At 41.0% G+C, this 18,611-nt stretch overlaps 1 protein-coding gene across 1 annotated transcript in view; it reads right to left on the bottom strand.

Annotated features, from left to right (window-relative positions):
- The window catches only part of tenm4 (teneurin transmembrane protein 4), a gene marked incomplete at both ends in the record, with an annotated part of 180,674 nt that overhangs the window by 63,643 nt on the left and 98,420 nt on the right, over positions 1–18,611 (bottom strand). The window contains 3 exons of the mRNA XM_080054064.1: positions 1,773–1,892; positions 12,333–12,549; positions 14,851–14,997. Coding sequence (XP_079910190.1) covers positions 1,773–1,892; positions 12,333–12,549; positions 14,851–14,997 — 484 coding nt within the window. The remainder of the gene's footprint in view (positions 1–1,772; positions 1,893–12,332; positions 12,550–14,850; positions 14,998–18,611) is intronic.

Raw genomic sequence — 18,611 nt, forward strand, 5'->3', positions numbered from 1 at the left:
TCTAGGAAGAGGATACTGACAAAAAAAGATGGACGGAATGAAGCAATTAAAGCTATAGTGTGTAACTTCGGTCGCCCCAATTTCCCCCTCCCCCCGCACACATACACTCAATGAGGAATTCTGAGTAATTACAACAACACTGTCGATGCATCTACATGAGATAAGCCTTCAGTGATCACACATGGATGTTATACCTTCTGCTGTACGTCCAGGTTTTTCTCTTAGCAGTAGAATCAGCTAGCAACACTAGATCCCCTTTGGAGGAAAATCAATTGTTCTGTGTTGAATTGGTTCGAATAATAACAAGTGAAAAAGTCTTAGTTCTGTATTTGGCTTTCTGCGAGCTTTCTATGCCAGCTGTTTTTGGCATCGGGGGAGTTCTCAGAGAAATCCCAAACAAAAACCTCACACTGGTTTCAAATGTGTATCCTGTAGTGATAAACAAAGGCTTGAGAAAAGAACTTTGGCTAATGTTGCCTCTGTACTTTTTTGGTCTCTTACAAACACATTATTTTATTAGATCAGATTGCATTCATAACCTCAAATACCCACCTGTATATTTTATTCATTGTAGTCTGTGTTAGTAAGGCTTATTGGCAAACCGTGCTGCTACACAACACAGCGTGAATTAGTGTTGGCTTTCCAAGACACTAGTCAGTAGCCGCAGTGTTTCGAAGGATTTCAAAGTATTGGTTCAGAAAAAAGGGTGATGGAATTGCCCAAAAATTTGAGAAAGAAAAATCAAGAAATTTTTCAGTTGTTGATTCTACTGCTAAGAAAAAACCTGGACGTATACAGCAGAAGGTATAAAATCCATGCACGATCACTGAAGGCTTTACCCCATGTAGATGCACCGACAGTGTTGTTGTAATGACTCGGAATTCCTCGTGTGGGGGTTGGGGGGGGGGCGACAGAAATTACGCACTATAACTTTAAATTATCTAGAAAACAACCACTTATTAAGCCTAAACTAGACATATTCAAAGCAAAAATACTGTGGCCTAAACTAAAACGTCTCACTCACTTACTTCTCTAAAAATCTTCTTATTTTGTCAAGTAAATAATGTCCATCTGTACTATGTTTAAAGGCCCCAAAAATGAGCTACTTTGAACGGGCACATTTTTTATTCCTTCCCCTCTCTGCTGCCACCGAAGCATAACTTATTATCGCACCAGAAGGGCCTTTGTTTGATTTCTCTGGGAATTGAGCCGAGAAAAAGCCTCCTCCTAAAATTGGACCAAATGAAAAGCAGAGAGCAGACCAATGAAGGCACAGTTTGCCGTGGCCACTGTGTGTTTTCTTCCCTTCCGTTGTTAGAATTCAGCACAGCAGATAAACGGCAGCGTGTGACAATAATGAATAACAACCTCACATCTCCGTAAAGCATATTTAGAGAGATTGGTGGCATTTGGTTTTGGTTTTAGTGTGTGTGTGTGTGTGTGTGTGTGTGTACAATTATTTTTGTGAGTACCAATTTTGAGTTTTCGACATTCAGAGTGAGGACATTTTTCACACTCACTTTAGGCCATTAAAGGGCTGTTTGAGGGTTAACACTAGGTTTTAAGGTTCAGGCATGAATTAGGTTTATGTTACGTTAGTGTAAGGGTTGGGGTCAGGCAATTTGTTTGAAGGTAAGGGTTAGGGTAAAGGGCTAGGGAATGCATTATGTCAATAAGTGTCCTCACACATACAGTCGTACAAACATGTGTGTGTGTGTGTGTGTGTGTGTGTGTGTGTGTGTGTGTGTGTGTGTGTGTGTGTGGGCTCATACCTTCCATCCTGCCTAGTGATAGTGTAACCATAGGACGGGTTGTTGATGAAACTAATGTTGACTCCAACCAGAGGTGTCCCGTCCGATGTCACAACTTGTCCACGGATGACACACGCATGGCTGTGATAGAGTTAGAAAAACACACACAGTTACTATCAAGGAATACTTTTTCTATTTATTTTTAAAGATTATTTTCAGGCATTTTCCAAGCTTTATTGACAGTGTGGAGAGACAGAGCTGACATGGGGAAGGGAGGGGAATGATATGCAGAGAACGGCCCGGGCTGGATTGACCAAACTTTTCTACATACAGGTACACCAATACAAAACAAGACAATCCAAAAAACAATAGTCCTTGATTCAATCCTGTAAGCAAGTGGTGGCATTAGATTGCACTACATTGTCGGTTCTCTAATGTTGGTGTCTGTCCACTTTATATATGCAAATAGGGACGGTTAAACATATTAACACATGTCAATTAACTATGTCATCACCTATTATCCAACATTACCATAGACATGCATCAACACCTTTCTGAATAGTGTAAACAAACCTGTTTTAAAAAAGTGGTATCTACAGATGTATAGGTGTTAATCCATTTTACACAACAATTATAGAAAACAATTAGAAATGTCCTTCTCCAGTCAACACAAACGTATTGAGAGCAGTAAACGTGTTATAAAATAAACAGTGCTGATGCTCTCCAAACATAACATTATACTCCATAAAAGCAGACGGCCATAACAACAACAAAACAACAGCACTTCCTCCCAGGACGTCTCTAAGGGGTTTCCTACCCAGAATGGCAAGATAATGAGAAAGGGAAAGCTTTAGTTTGGTTCTGCACTAATTAAAAAAATAAAAAAAAAAAAGAAGAAAGAGGGCTTATCTTTTCTATTACAGCGAACAAGCGAGGGGAATAATAGCAGCTACCGCAGATTGCAAGACTTTCCTTGGCTGCTTATCAATACAGTTTCTCAGACAGACACTATAGGGGTCTAGAACCTGCATACATCAGACTAGATCATCAGTCCCCCCAACAATCAATACTGGGAGGAAATCCAAATTCACACTCTAAATGCTGCACTATGTAACTCTGTGTGTGTCAGAGAAGTTGAACATTTTCTAAGGTATATTCTCATAACTGAATGTACAAACTTTTACTCCCAGGCAAAATGTCATCCCTGGAACACTGTCTGAAGTTAGAAAAGCTTCCTGAAAAGTTACTGTTTCACTGTTGGTGTTTACAGCAGCAGGGCCCAAAGTTTGGTTTACAAACATATTCTAGTCTCACGGTTGATACCAGGTGCCTAATTTATAATTTGGCTTTGGTTTATGATGATATAATTATTCAATACTAAGAATTCCATGTGGATCAAATACATTTTAGAAAGTAATAACTGCAGGCTCTACATAGGTAAACAACCATGGTCATTTTACCATTATTAATCTGACATAGTCACATTTAAATACATTATATTGTGGGTACATTGTTAAGAAGGCCACTTCATGGTCAGCTACCCATTTCTGTAGTTGTGTGCAAAAAATAACTCCACTCACAAAGGCCAATTCTTCATTAGACCACCTTGGCTACATTCTCAAACAAAGTCACAAATGCCTTCCTGCCTTAAAAAAATGCATGCATACTGTACATAGTCACATATAACTACATTAAATCGTCTTTAGCAAGGCCCACCTCATGATCAGCCACCATGTTCTGTAGTCATGTGCATAATAACAACTCCCCTAACGACTGCCACTTCTTCATTAGACCATTGGGCTATTTTTAAAACACATCTGGGTTTTAAACACAATGCCACATACTGGAAACGATTAACACCGGTGTGTAAGTAGCTAACCCTCAACATGTCCTTACCAGAGGCAAGATCATTCACCCCCCACGCCACCCCGGTCCCATGGTAACCACTCTTATGTTAATTAGGCCGACTCCCCTTCACAAGACCTTGGCTGTCCACCACTGACTGCACTGTAAACAAGCCACCACATATCCTTGGCTTTGGACCCAAAAGATTGATAACCTGATTAAAGGCATTTACATAGAATTACTCAAGGGAGACACTGCAGGTGAATGGGAGTGGGGGGGGGGGGGGGGGGGGGGGTTAACGTATGGATAATGTCAGGTAACTTTGCCAGTTGAGTAAAACATTAAAACAATATTTTGTTTGTATTACACATTTTCACAAAGGTTTGAAAAGCAAATTTGGCAAAATGTAACTAGTTATGTGTTTGTGCTTTGTATTTTTGATTTGACTCTGTTTTACTGTGTTTGTCTGTTTGTTGTTGCTGTCTGTAGTGATATGGATCCCCCTGGTTCTGAAATAAAGAATTATTATTAAATTATATTTGCATCTCTAATAGTTAAGTTAAAGTTAGTCCAGGTCAAATCTTTATTTCACTTTTACTTCCTATAAGTGTCGAAGGTTTTTTCAGAACAGGTTTTGGATACTGCCTTTTTTATTTTATAAATCAAGAAATATTATGTTAGGTCTAAAAAAAATGTACTTTCTGCATGATTTTAATACAAAAATGTATCATAAAACAGACCATTAACAACATATGATACAAGCTCTTTGTTATAACCTTCAGAATTGTGCATAGCATAGCGATTCTGGAAAGTTAAGTTGATGTGAGTGCTTCAGAAGTTGTGATTTGTGTAGAAAAACAAGCAAATGTTGAGATAATAGCCATTATAGACAGTTGTATAAGAAAAATATATAGACGCAGACAGATTCGATGTAGTCAAATTAACATCTAAATCTACATTTTGGACATTTAATTCATATAGTATGAAAAAATACATGTTAAAGAAGCAAAATAGACCAAACAATCTCAAAAGATTGACCAGTGCTTTTTCCCCCTGCAGTGTGAGGCCTTGAGTTAATGCAGCTCTGTGGCTCTGGCCGTGTGCGATGAATCATTCATGCCCACAGTTTATTTTAGCGTCTTTATTTGAAGAAGAAATCGTCCACATTCTCTTCAGACGCGGCTGTGAGAGTGGAACTATCTCCTCCGTGAAACCCAAGACACACGGGGGGGAGGGGGGGACTGCTCTAGACAAATGATTTAAATATTGACATCAAATACAACAGAATGGAATCGCAAATGGAAGAGCAAGTGTGGAGAATTTCGCTGCCAAGATTATAATTTTTTGACTCTGTGTGAGATTTTGCTACAGTCCAAGATTATCCAACAAAGCAGACACCTTCACACACACACACGCACACACAGATACACACGCACGCACGCAAACACACACACACACACACACACAAAAACATCTCCAACCTTCAGTTCATCATACATCACACACAGAGGGCAACGTTAGGACATGTTGAAAAATGAAACATTGCAGCCCATGTGAGTAAACTATCAACTATCAAGCTGATACCACACACTGTTTCAATGACTTCATAATGAGACTAAACAACCTTTGACGAATATAAAATGCAGGAAAATAAATGCCATAAATATGCATCAAAGACATACTGGTGTGACTCAATTTTATACCCCCTCCCCAAGCTCGTAATTGTGAGGAAATTGAACGGCTTTTTAGTATTTCAGACAAAATAAATTTCCTTATTTAAAGATCCTACAAGGAACTTTTAAATGTTTATGAAACATTTAAAAGTTCCTAATTTTTCCACTGACGATCGTAAATGAACTGTGACAGAAAACGAGACCATCAGTCAGTGCGTTTCCATGGCACAACTAGATTGGATTATCACATATATCGAACAAGACACTCGAACGGACCGTGCCACTTGTCTGAGTATACATGGCCTTTCAGAAATCGGATAAATGTCCGATGCATGGCTGTCTCCACTATGCTAGGTGGCGCTGTAGCCCTTTTAACCATGCTTTCAACAAGTGGTTTTAGAGCCACGTCCGGTTCCCTTCCGTCAATAACCCATGGTGTAGCCCATAGACATGTCTATGGTGTAGCCTATCACGCGCAGGCACACAAGCACAGAACGAGAAGTCTGATATGCGATATCCGATCCCTGTATACATGCAGAGAGAAAGCCGACAATGAACGAATTATCTAGGTGTTCTTATCCGACTTCTCTTGTCCGTTATTGTGCCGATTTGTGTCCGAAGTAGATCGGATAAAGGTGTTTACATGCAGTTTAAATGTCCTGTTGGGGTCTTATTCGTTTAGTTTTCCGATTATGAGTCTGCATGTAAACGCACTGAGTGAAAACAATGCTATTTTTATTAATTCCTTTGTTAGGGTCTGAATCCCCGGCAGTTTAGACAAAACAATATACAGCAGGCAGACCAGAACATCCTGTGTTTATGAATGCTACTAAATCAAAGTTTACTTTGCTTCACCATGGTCATATTACCATTATTAATCTGACATATAAATACATTACCTCATGGCCATGCATCCTGCCATCTCTCTTTCACTCGCTTCCTAAACACATACACGCTCCGCCACCACGTGCTAGCAAAGATCTTTAGGTCAGGAGGCGCTGGTGTAGTTAAAACACTACCATGTATGTCCAAAGGGGGCGCTAGAATAAATCCTCGTAGCCACTTTAGGTACAGAGAACATTCAATGAGCCAGGCTGATAAATGGGGCTACAACCACCACCACAGACGCAACATCAACATCATTATCCACGCAAATCACTTGATTACAGGGTAGAGCCTGCTGCAAATAAAAGCATAACTACAGCTCTCTCTCTGTCCCCCTCTCTCTCTCCTCTCTGTCTCTATCTCTGTCTGTGTGTCTCTCTCTCTGTCTGTCTGTCTGTCTGTCTGTCTGTCTGTCTGTCTGTCTGTCTGTCTGTCTGTCTGTCTGTCTGTCTGTCTGTCTGTCTGTCTGTCTGTCTGTCTCTCTCTCTCTCTCTCCCTTACTATCTCTTTATCTCTCTCTCACCCTGTCTGTATGTTTCAGGGCACACTGAAGAATGCACAATGAGGCATCAATGTAAATGTTAAGCTCTCCAAATAATGAAATAGGCTACTGCTAAAAGGTATTGAGCACACTGAAAACTAAACAAGACAAAAGATAGTCTGACACTAATGGTCTAATGCTAACACAGAGAGTTGTGTAGCCCAGATATGGACCGAGCTTGATGAACGCTTGGAACAATTGCGTCCTAAAATCTCAATCTTTAAGAAAATGCTGAAGGGAAAACTGCTGTTAACATATGATCATTGATTCAGTCACTATGTAATGTATATGTACTGGGATTGTCTTCTGTTGTGGTATTTGTGTTGGATGGTAACTATTGTGATGTGTGTCTATTGTGAAGTGTGCTTAATGTCTAGTTATTCTGCTGTACTGTACATTCAACAGTATTGGCCGTCCTCTGAACAGCTCTTTGTGGGTTATTTCACGCTTTCTGCAATGCCATAAAGTGTGTCATGAAATTATTATTTGTTAAATATGAATTTAATAATGATATGACGATGACGTGTGTAGCCTATAAACTAAAGTAACCTAAATGTATTGAGCGCACTAGAACCAAAACTTGCCAGAGATGTTCTGACACTTATGGTCTAATGCTAATAAAGACAGTTATAGGCTATATATAAAACATATATATAAAGTAATAATGGTGCAAGTAAATGAGACAATGGCTTCACAGGAAGCCAGCCATCAATCTTTGCCAAAATTGTTCCATGAACAAAATCCCTGTTTACTATTCTAGTCAGTCTACACTGCTGGAACCTTGGCACTCACTCAATCTCTCTCCCTCTCTCTCTATCTCTCTCTCCATCTCACTTTCTCTCTCTCTTTCTCCCCCCTCCCTCTTTCTCGCTCACCTCCCCTCTCAATCTATCTCCCTCTATCTCTCCATCTCTCTCTCTCGTCCTCTCTCTCTCACCCCCCTCTCTCTTACTCGCTCACCTCTCTCTCTCTCACCCCCCATCTCTCTCTCTCTATCTCTCTCTCCATCTCTTTCTATCTCTCTCTGTCTCTTGCCCCCCATCTCTCTCTCTACCTCTCCCTCTCTCTCTCCCTCCATCTCTCTCTCACTCTCTCTCTCCCTCCATCTCTCTCTCTCTCTCTCTCTCTCTCTCTCTCTCGTGAAATTGGAGAACATTTCATGCAGTAGTGGCAAATGGCTTTCATACAAATGACACCTATGCAGCTTTCTTTATGTGGTGGCAAAAACATCAAACAAAAATCATAAAACCTCAAGCCAACATGTCTATAGTAGCATAAGGAAGTGGTCATTGGATCAATACAGTGGGTGATCAAGTGACTAAGGAAAAGGCACATCAAACCCCCCCCCCCCCCCCCCCCCCCCACACACACACACACCCCCCTGTCATAACTGCGCCCATCTCTGTCAGTATGGGGTGGTGGGTGTGTGCAATGAATACCAACGCATGAATAATAGATTAACACTGATATTTTTAGGTGAGCCCAACCAGGCATAGGCTCCAATCTTACAGCTCAAGATTCGTGATTTTTTTAACTTATTTATGAAATGCATCACCATCTTCCACAGACAGAGAGAGAGAGAGAGAGAGAGAGAGAGAGAGAGAGAGAGAGAGAGAGAGAGAGAGTGAGAGAGAGAGAGAGAGAGAGAGAAAGAGAGAGACAAGAGTATATTTATTACTAAACCCTTATACACTACTTTCCCCTTCCGCTGTCCGGTGAGGAAGTGTGTTACATTGTTTTAGATATCTTGGTGTCGTCATGAGTTATGATGGCTCATTTAAAATTGCTATTGAGGAACTGCATAAGAAAGCATTGCGCGCAATGTTTGCTTTACTCAATAAATGCAGAACGCTTCAGCTTTCTGTAGATGTCACTCTGGACCTTTTTGATAAGTTGGTTACTCCAGTTATGTTGTATGCATGTGAAGTGTGGGGGTTTGAGAAACTGCATCTGTTAGAAAAACTACATCTCAAATTTCTAAAGTACATCTTAAAAGTTAAAATGACAACCTGCAGTAATATGTTATATGGGGAACTTGGGCGGTACCCACACTGTGTTACAGTTAAAAAAATAATAATTGGATATTGGGGGAGACTGTTAGAAAGTAAACTTAGTAAAATCATGTACAATCAGCTACACAGCCTGCATAGCAGCGGTGTGTATGCTTCACCCTGGGTATCACAGGTGAAACAGATACTGGATGACTGCGGGTTGTCATACATCTGGATAACTCAAAAGTACAACAACATTAACTGGCTGAAAAGAACTGTTGAGCAGAGGTTGCAAGATCAATTCATTGTGCTATGGCCGTGAGCCGTAATAAATAAATGAAATTAAATGAAAATGTTGAGTGGTGCTTGAGAGAGACTGTGTGTGTGTGTGTGTGTGTGTGTGTGTGTGTGTGTGTGTGTGTGTGTGTGTGTGTGTGAGAGAGAGATTGAGAAATGTCAACGAGGGAATATGTCACAGAGTGTGTTATAAGGGCTGTTCTCAAGTGAAGGCTGACACTATCGCAAAATAGTCACAGGCAGGTGTTGACATTTGATGATGAGTTGACGGGTCTTTTTTATATGTAATTTCAATTATGCGCAATAATTCTGTCTGTCTGTCTGTCTGTCTGTCTGTCTGTCTGTCTGTCTGTCTGTCTGTCTGTCTGTCTGTCTATCTATCTATATATCCATCCATCCACCTACCCCCATCCATCCATCTATCCAACCATGTTTTCATACAGAAAGATGTTTTTCCTTTTTCTAAACGCGAAGAGAAATACTACTAATGTCTAATTGTAGGCAGATAGCTAAATAATTCAAAAAATCCGATAGGGACAATGTAGAGGTATTGTACATTAGACTTGTTTTTGTGCACAACACAGTAAGATGGCCAGCATAAGGTTGGCAAACAAAATGATGCACACATTTCAACAAGCAGAAAAACAGCCAACACTAAGATGTGTTGTGTTGCAAAGAACACATAGGATCCTGATGAGCAAGGACACTTCTGAAATTGATTTTCCCTTCAAGAAGAAAAAATAAATAAAAACACAGCAGCTCTGCCTGACTAAACATAGAGATGTCTGAAACCATAACCTATTTGCCATCATGTACAAAACAAATAAATATATATAGTAGAAAAAAATCCCTTAAATAACTATACGCTGTGAAGTCTGTTTGATGTCTCGGCTGTTGTTTGACACAGCTTTATAACATTATACATCAGTAGTGACAATCATTTGAAATATTCCGAGGTTATTTCATCCTCAATTTATTTTGTTGTGACTGTTGTTTGTTTGTGTGTATAACAGCAGTGTTCCCTAAAAATAGGACTGTCTGACACCATCACCTTCTGCCATTATATTTAAAAACTAATTAAAATAATAAAGTAACAAATGCCTTAAAGGTGAAGTAAGCGGTGTATTTATATTAATATAAGTGTTAAAACTCTCTTTATTCATACAGTGATCACTTACATGATGTGCGCCAATCTCTTAGTCAGCTGCTCTGCATGTAATAAGCAATTAAACTTTATGTAGTATCCCAAACTTTTAACCAATCACAAGAGAGAACGCTACAAAACGACACCCGTCCGCACCCGTCTCACTCATGGTCTCACTGCCGGTGCACGCCAGAGCGACACATGGGTGAATGTTTATGCGCCTACAATGGCGGAGCAGGTAAAAATCCTTCCCAATGTCTGTTTTGATGGTTTTTATCATGTTTTATCACACTTATGGATCTGAGCTGATGCTAGATAACTCGCTGCTTGAAGACCGCAGTGCATTAATGTGGTGACGTAGGGACGAGCGAGGGGACTCCTAACTGCAGTAACTGACAGGAAGTTAGCTAAAAGAACCATTCCGCTTAAAAAGGCAGGCATAGGGACCGGATGTGAGGCCGGGCCTCAAGGATTCTTTGTAAGAATGCCAATTTGTCTCGAGTGTTTTAAAAGGCGCCTAGAAATAAAATGAATCATTTGCATTATTATTAATAATTTGTAATATTCTCAACTTAGGTATTTTATTCTTTGAAGGTGAAATATGCAACGCTGAGTGTGTTACAGTAAGATAATTGAACATTTTCTAAGGGTATATTCTCATAACGGAATTAACAAACTTTCCCCACAGCAAAATGTGATCCCTGGAACACTGTTTGAAGTTAGAAAAGCTTCCTGAAAAGTTTCACTGTTGATGTTTACAGCAGCAGAAATATTTAGTTATGATTGATGATGATTTAATTATTCAATACTAAGAATTGCATGTAAAGAAAATATATTGTGTAAACTAACTGCAGGCTCTGCCAATGTAAACAACCCCCCACTCATCTGAAATTGCATAGTGCACCTTTAATGATTTGAAATATTCCCAACCTATTTCATCCCCCATTAATATAGTTTCTACTGTTTATTTGTTTGTTTTTAGAGGAGTATTCTTCTCCGAGATGAGAGAGATCCACATGCAAATACACTGACACCACCGGCGCACAAGCTATTAAAGATGAAAAGAAAATGAGACAAAAGGAAATAAATTCAGTCGATTCTTGTGGGACGTTTTTTGACAGCCATCTTGCCTGATTTGAAAGCGTCTCAGATTGCATGGGGCTTGGTGTGTGTCGTGAGCCCCTTACCTCTGGGAGTGTGTGTGAGTGTGTGTCCTCCAGATGGATTACAGCACAAGTAATCACAATATATGAATATGAGATGCCTTTTGGAGCCAGGTGTATCACGGTGTCAACAAGCGGTGAAAAATGTAGATGTGAACACTCCCTTTCTACCCTGTCCGTTTGGAAAATGTACAGAAGCTACGGTGGCCTTCAAGGACAGGAAGCTAGTTACTAAATATGGCATCATCCACCACTGCCTCAAGTCTTCCCACAATATCAAGCGGTGAGGTGAAGATGTATTTAGTTATTTATTCTATAGTACTTCTTCTTCTTGGTCTTCCAACAGGTGCATTTTTTCCCAAGGACAATATGCAGGAAAAACAAAAGATGACGCATAAACAAGGCAACAGATTGATATCCGCTCCACAGGAGAATAAAATATTTAGTGATTACAGAAGGTTGCACCTTTCAGAACCTAGGTTACAAAGTGCTTAAAGGTGGAGTCAACGATTGTGTATGTGAACAAAGGGGTCCCACTCTAACCAGCAACATGCCCGTTTACAGAGCCTAGGCTGGGGTTTAACGCCAGATTTTATTTTCAGCGCACACACACAGTACGGACAGGTAGCGGATCGTGAGGAGATATTCACTGATTTAAACCAAAAGTGATTTTGACAACAAGGTTTCTCCAGAATCGCTGACTCCACCTTTAACAAAAGTATACATAAGTTCAACACACACAATAAAACAATGCAAGTGAGGGTACTCGTGGTGTAGGGGTTCGATAAAGATGCAGTCCTCTTCACAGCAGACCCGGGTTAGAATCCAGCCCGGGTCGTTCTCTGCATGTCATTCCCCTCTCTACCCCATTTCATCTCTGCCTCTCCAAACTGTCCAATACAATTTAAAAAAATATATATATATATAGAAACAACAAGTAATGAAAATATATTAAAAAATAAATAAACAAAAAATTAAAAAGCAAAAATTCCTCCCAATTTAAAAAAAAATAGAAACAACAGGTAATGCTATAGTCACTTACTTCCCGTCGAAGGGGTTGGGTCCCGGGATGACGTGTGTGCTGTCGCGTCCCACCAGGAAGCCCACGCGGTCGTAGAAGGTCCTGAGGTTGGTGTGAGGGGACGAGGGCTGGGTCTCCTGGATGATGTCCAGGGGGTCAGGGGAACCCACACACAGAGCCGTGCTGTGACAGGACGTCTGCAGGCAGCAGTCTGGGTCCATACAGTCAACCAGACCGTCTGATGAGGGGGGGGGGGGGGGGGGTAGAACACACACACACACAAGGGGCAGGCAGGTAAACACACAGGCAAGCAAGCACACACAGACGCACGCACACACACACACACACACACACACACAAATACACACATAAAGACAGACACACACACACACAAACACACTGATTAGACAATAGCCTGGACACACACCTGGCAATAGACAGTCAGCATTTACATTTAAGTCTCCTGATGCATTATTAATTAATATAAAGAAAATAAGTAATTCAAAAAATATCATTCATTTTCTAAATGTTTAGGGAGAAGTTATCTGGTCCTGGCCCCTCTTATTTTCTAAACAGTATTCATTCATAAATAATTGAAGTTGAATTTGCATCCATCAGAGTCCATGATGTTACACTCAGTCAATGCTTATGTAAAACAAGAACAAAACAATGGGAACAGATTAACCAAAACCATCAAACAGTCCACACACAATACATGACCAAATCACTGGTCCAGCTCATAATTCAGTATTTAGTTTATTTAAGTTTTTTCTTTTTAGTTTGGATAACATTTTAAATTTGTTCAGCTCATCATCACACTTATTCCACAGTCCAACAGCCTTTGTAGTAATACAGTAAAGTTTCATAAAACAATGAATAAATAAAGATTGGAGCTAAGCATTGTCCATCTGAAAACCTCTAGCATTGCTCTTGGTTCTCTTACTGTAATACAAGACAGAAAATGCTGCTGTGCACTGCACTTTACTTTGCTGAAGTGGGTCATTGGACTTCCTAAACCTCTTGCTATCAGGGCGGCATGTGTGTGTGTGTGTGTGTGTGTGTGTGTGTGTGTGTGTGTGTGTGTGTGTGTGTGTGTGTGTGTGTGTGTGTGTGTGTGTGTGCATGTGCGCGTGCGCGCGTGTGTGTGTGTGGCCAGATGGGTGATAAAAATAACCGTGCTGTCAGGACTCAGTCAGATTCCCAGCAGTGCCACATCTTTGCCAGTGAAAACCCCCTCGGTCTCTTCATAGTGATGGGGAGACAAACAGCTAGCACGCGCGCTCACACACACACACACACACACACACACACACACACACACACACACACATATATATATATTTCACAAGCCCAGAATGAGGTCTGGAAGAAAGAAAGTCACGTCTTGCACTTGGCCTCAGGAGTGTGGCTGTGTGTGGCTGTGTGTGTGTGTGTGTGTGTGTGTGTGTGTGTGTGTGTGTGTGTGTGTGTGTGTGTGTGTGTGTGTGTGTGTGTTATGTGTGTGTGTGTGTCTGTCTGTGTGTCTGTGTGTGTGTGTGTGTGTGTGTGTGTGTGTGTGTGTGTGTGTGTGTGTGTGTGTGTGTGTGTGTGTGTGTGTGTGTGTGTGTGTGTGTGTGTGTGTGTGTGTGTGTGTTTGTCCTGGGGGTAGTTAGAGGGCAGATCAGGGACTTCCTTGGTGGGCTAGCAGCAGCACATGCTCCAGACCTCGGGCTAAAGCTACTCCGCCATTTAATGAAACCCTGTTTGTCCAACTAACTGACTTAAAGCCATTCCTCATCCACACCTGTATAACACTACCTGTGAACTTGGGAAAGTATAAGGCAGGTTAGGGGTGAATTTTTTTAATTTTTTTCCTTTAACTATGTTTATAGAGGTAAGTCATTAGGATGTGACAATACAAGACGATTAGAATATATCAATGGTCCGTCATCACAGAGATCGTTTGCTTTTTTGCATCAGTGTACATTCTATTTGTCACAGTTCTATGCTCATATATGCAACAATTTTCTTTTACTCAACCAAATCACACTATGTATGTGCTGCTCCGTTCCCTGTATATCATTTTTTATATGATATTCTTGCCATATCGCCCACCCGTACGGCAGCTTGAGGACGTTCTCAATACGACCGAGGGGAAGCCACAATCATAATCAAAACCCATTGAATGAAAGCAAAAGGCAAGTGCGTACTCAAATCAGTGGTCAATTCCAGAGTCAAATCATGACTGTAGAAGCTAGGCCAGTATCAGTATGCCATTGTTGTATTAAGCTGTGTGTGTGTGTGTCTGTGTGTGTGTGTGTGTGTGTGTGTGTGTGTGTGTGTGTGTGTGTGTGTGTGTGTGTGTGTGTGTGTGTGTGTGTGTGTGTGTGTGTGTGTGTGTGTGTGCGTCTGTGTGTGCGTCTGTGTGTGTGCATGTTTGTGTGTGCGTGTGTGTGTGTGCTTCTGTGCGTGTGTGCACGTATGTGTGCGTCTGTGTGTGTATGTGTGCGTGTGTGTGCGTGCCTGCGAGCATGTGTGTGTGTGTGTGTGTAGTTTTTACCTCCATCGTTGTCCTTGACATCGCTGCAGGCCGTTTCCATGGAGGTGTCACAGCCGTTGCCGCGCCAGCCCAGTTGGCACACGCAGTACCAGCCGTTATTACCCAGAGTGCACCTGCCATTCCCATTGCACAGGCCGGGGCAGCCCTCTGTGTGTCCAAAAGATACAAGGGTAGAATATCAAGTAAAGCAGGTTTCAATGTCGTATAGTTAAGATGAGACAGTGCAGGCAAAATATTATTATTTTTTTAGTTCAAGCACTGGTCAATTTTGAGATGTTTGGCTATTTCGCTTCCATAACATGTCTTCTTTCATACTAGTGTAAACGAAGGGTACGAAATGTATATTGAGGTGTTTATTTGACTAAACCTTGTCTGTTTGCGTCTGTATATTTTTCCTATTCAACCATCTTTAACGGCCATTGTTTCAACATTAGTTTTCTTTCAATACTTCTAAAGCACTTACATCAACTACACTTTCCATAATCATTCTCAGCACACATACACAGGTGCACACACACACACACACACACACACACACACACACACACACACACACAGCAGCAGTGAAGGTTATCACTTAAGGATTTGTTCATATGTTGCTAATTGTCTAAACACATTTTTGATTAATATAGAAAAATCCAAATGTATGTAATGTGTGTAATCAACTGGCAAAGTTTCATGATGATATCTATAAGTAATAATATTCACCCCATTCACCTGCAGTGTCTTGCCTGACTGTACATACTGAACATTGTTTCTACACCAACACCAACAATAAAACCATGACAACAATGCATGCTTATTGATGGCAAACAACCCTTACTATTATTTCTGTGGTAGCCATAATAGCCGGAAGAAATTTTAATCTTTCGATGGCCTACAGTGGCTGTAACGACTCTCCGCTGAAGTTGATTCATTTGATACACCGTTTGTGAAGCTTCTAATATCCCTTTGCAGTAAAAATCAGATAAGTGGGATCTTCTTGAATCAATATTCACTCATTACTACAGTGGATTGGCCCTCTGTATCCATGCCAACACTGTCGGTAATGAGAGCCCTGGTGTGTGTGTGTGTGTGTGTGTGTGTGTGTGTGTGTGTGTGTGTGTGTGTGTGTGTGTGTGTGTGTGTGTGTGTTAGTGAAATTCCTGCACATAATTGGATCGGTTTTTCAGCGTTTTTTCGAATGCGACCATCATTAAGTTCATAACATTACCGGTGCTACAGTATTCAAAGCAAGACTAAGCCCCAACAACACTGCATTGGTTATTGAAAAAAAAGCCAATGTGCTCTTGTTTTGATGATACATTCTCCCCATGCAATCATTATTACACTGCACCGATAAATGCTGTGTTTTCATTGGTCAATCAAGGCATTCTACGGGCAATTATTTCTCGATAACGCTAACTGACCGCTGTTAAGATTAATTCACCGTTGCTATGGACGTATTTTTTTTTATGCATCACTTACTGTCATGTCAATCCGTCTACAAAAAGTTACACACTATTCCTTTAGAAAAGCAATGGAATACTTTTTCAACATGACTTTGAACATGACAGTGTATCCGGGAATCTAACCCTAGGGTGACTTAAAGCAGACTAAAAAAGTGTAAAATGTAAGAAAAAATATATAAATAAATATACTGTATTTCTCTCTCTCTCTCTCTAGATAGGTACAAACAAGGGCATGGATCACTGGATTATCTCAACTGTTTTTGGCATTTTATCGGGAACTTTATGATTCATATCCACTCACGGAGGTAGCGGGTAGCGGGTGAAACCTCAAAGATATCAAACACACAAAGTCACCGTTAGTGTTGTAAGCACAAGCTGCCTTCATAGAGAGAATGTTAAAGCTGACCCATTTTTATCAGGTAAAAAGACTAAGGGGGGATAGCTGCCTCAATGATCTTATACCACACACACACACACACACACACACACACACACACACACACACACACACACACACACACACACACACACACACACACACACACACACACACACACACACACACACACACACACACACACACACACACACACACACACACAGAATGTGGGTGGGAGATGGCTGCTTTGACAGGTATTACAGGGAGACAGATCAGTTCAAAGAAGAACCAGAATGTGGGAAGATAAAAGGTAGAAAAAGGCATCAAGATAAATGTGTGTTGCAGATCAAATGCTTAGCTGAGATAGTTAGATACAGTATGTGTTGTGATACAGAGAAGCGAAGGTATCATGACATTAGAGGCATACTATAATATAGCAATGGCTGAAAGAACAATCAATATGTATACAGAGCCTAATTTGGCACGTGTGACTTGCTGACTTGACTGTGAATGCTGATTTAAAAGGCAACGTTAAATTTCAACGTATTGAAAAAAATAAAAAAAAAAATAAATTCAACTGCCAAATGATGTCCCCAATATTTCTGTGATTCCTTTCTGTTTCTTGGGGTTTCTTAATATAGATAATCACAATATAGTGTGTGATTGTTGGAAGAGTATTATTAAAATATAACAAGGATTTCAGCCAGGTTGACTGTCCTTTAAAGGTGCAGTGTGTAATACAGGTGTCATCTACCCCCTCACCCTTTGGGATAATTTACAGAAGCTACTGTGGCCTTAAAGGACAAGAAGCTAGTTACTAAAGATGGCTTCATCCACCACTGCAGACCCGTCGCCAGACCTCAGTCTTAAGGGGGGCATATGAAATGCATAGGGGGGCACAATTATTATTAGCCTACAGTACACTGTATATTTTTAATAGTCCTATAGGCTACTCTATTCGCGCAGCACGTAGCCTAATCATCACGTTAAACTAACCAACAGCGGTAGCCTAGCCTATAACATCAGTCCTCCATAATTTAAAGCAATAGGCCTATACATTACATAGAAGTAATGTTATGAATATCCATAAAACACTTGACTATTCAACATATTAGATGTAGCCTAACACCAGACCATAGATAGTAAATAGCACCAGACGCATATCTCAAACATTGCATTTTAAAGCAGTCAACAGAGGATATGCATTGCCATTACACACACACACACACACACACACACACACACACACACACACACACACACACACACACACAAACGGTAGCCTACTTTGAGTGGAGGCAGGGCTGTGCTCTCTCCAGTCCCTTCTATCAGTAGCGGGAGGCGGCGTTTCTCCGAGCTCAACCTCCTCATCAACATATCTTTCGGACTCCGGGTTCAAAGCAGCCAGTGCGCCAATGAGCTTGCTACTACTCTCCAAAACGCGCATCCATCTCTCCTTGCACAGCTTCAATAACACTGTAAAATACTCTCTTGAACTCAGTCTTTTCGTCTATGTCACTTTGTGACGGACCAACTGTTTCCTCAACTGCAAATCCGCGGAGGTTCTTGTAAATTGTGCGTCTTCTCTTGCTTGGACCGGGGTCGGTCTCCGGCACAGCCTCGATGGCCGTGGCTGGAGGAGCGCAGAGTTCCCACAGTGCAAAACTGTGGCTTCACGCAATCAAAAGTGTCATCGCGCTGAACAAGTCCATAATTTCGGCTTGTAGTAGTCTGTTATGTGACAACAGTTTGGCGATCCGATTTGGCAGAGGAGACTGTTGGTGGGCTTTTCAACCATTACCGAATATCGATTATGATGAACTAGAAATGAAATAGTAAGCCGGCGAAAACTCATCCAGCTTCACTTTCAAAAATGCGCGGTAACATGTTGAGCGGCTGCATTGACGTATTACGTAGGCCTACGTAGCCTA

This window comes from Ammodytes marinus (genome assembly GCF_949987685.1).
Source record: "Ammodytes marinus genome assembly, chromosome: 3".
NCBI lineage: Eukaryota > Metazoa > Chordata > Actinopteri > Uranoscopiformes > Ammodytidae > Ammodytes > Ammodytes marinus.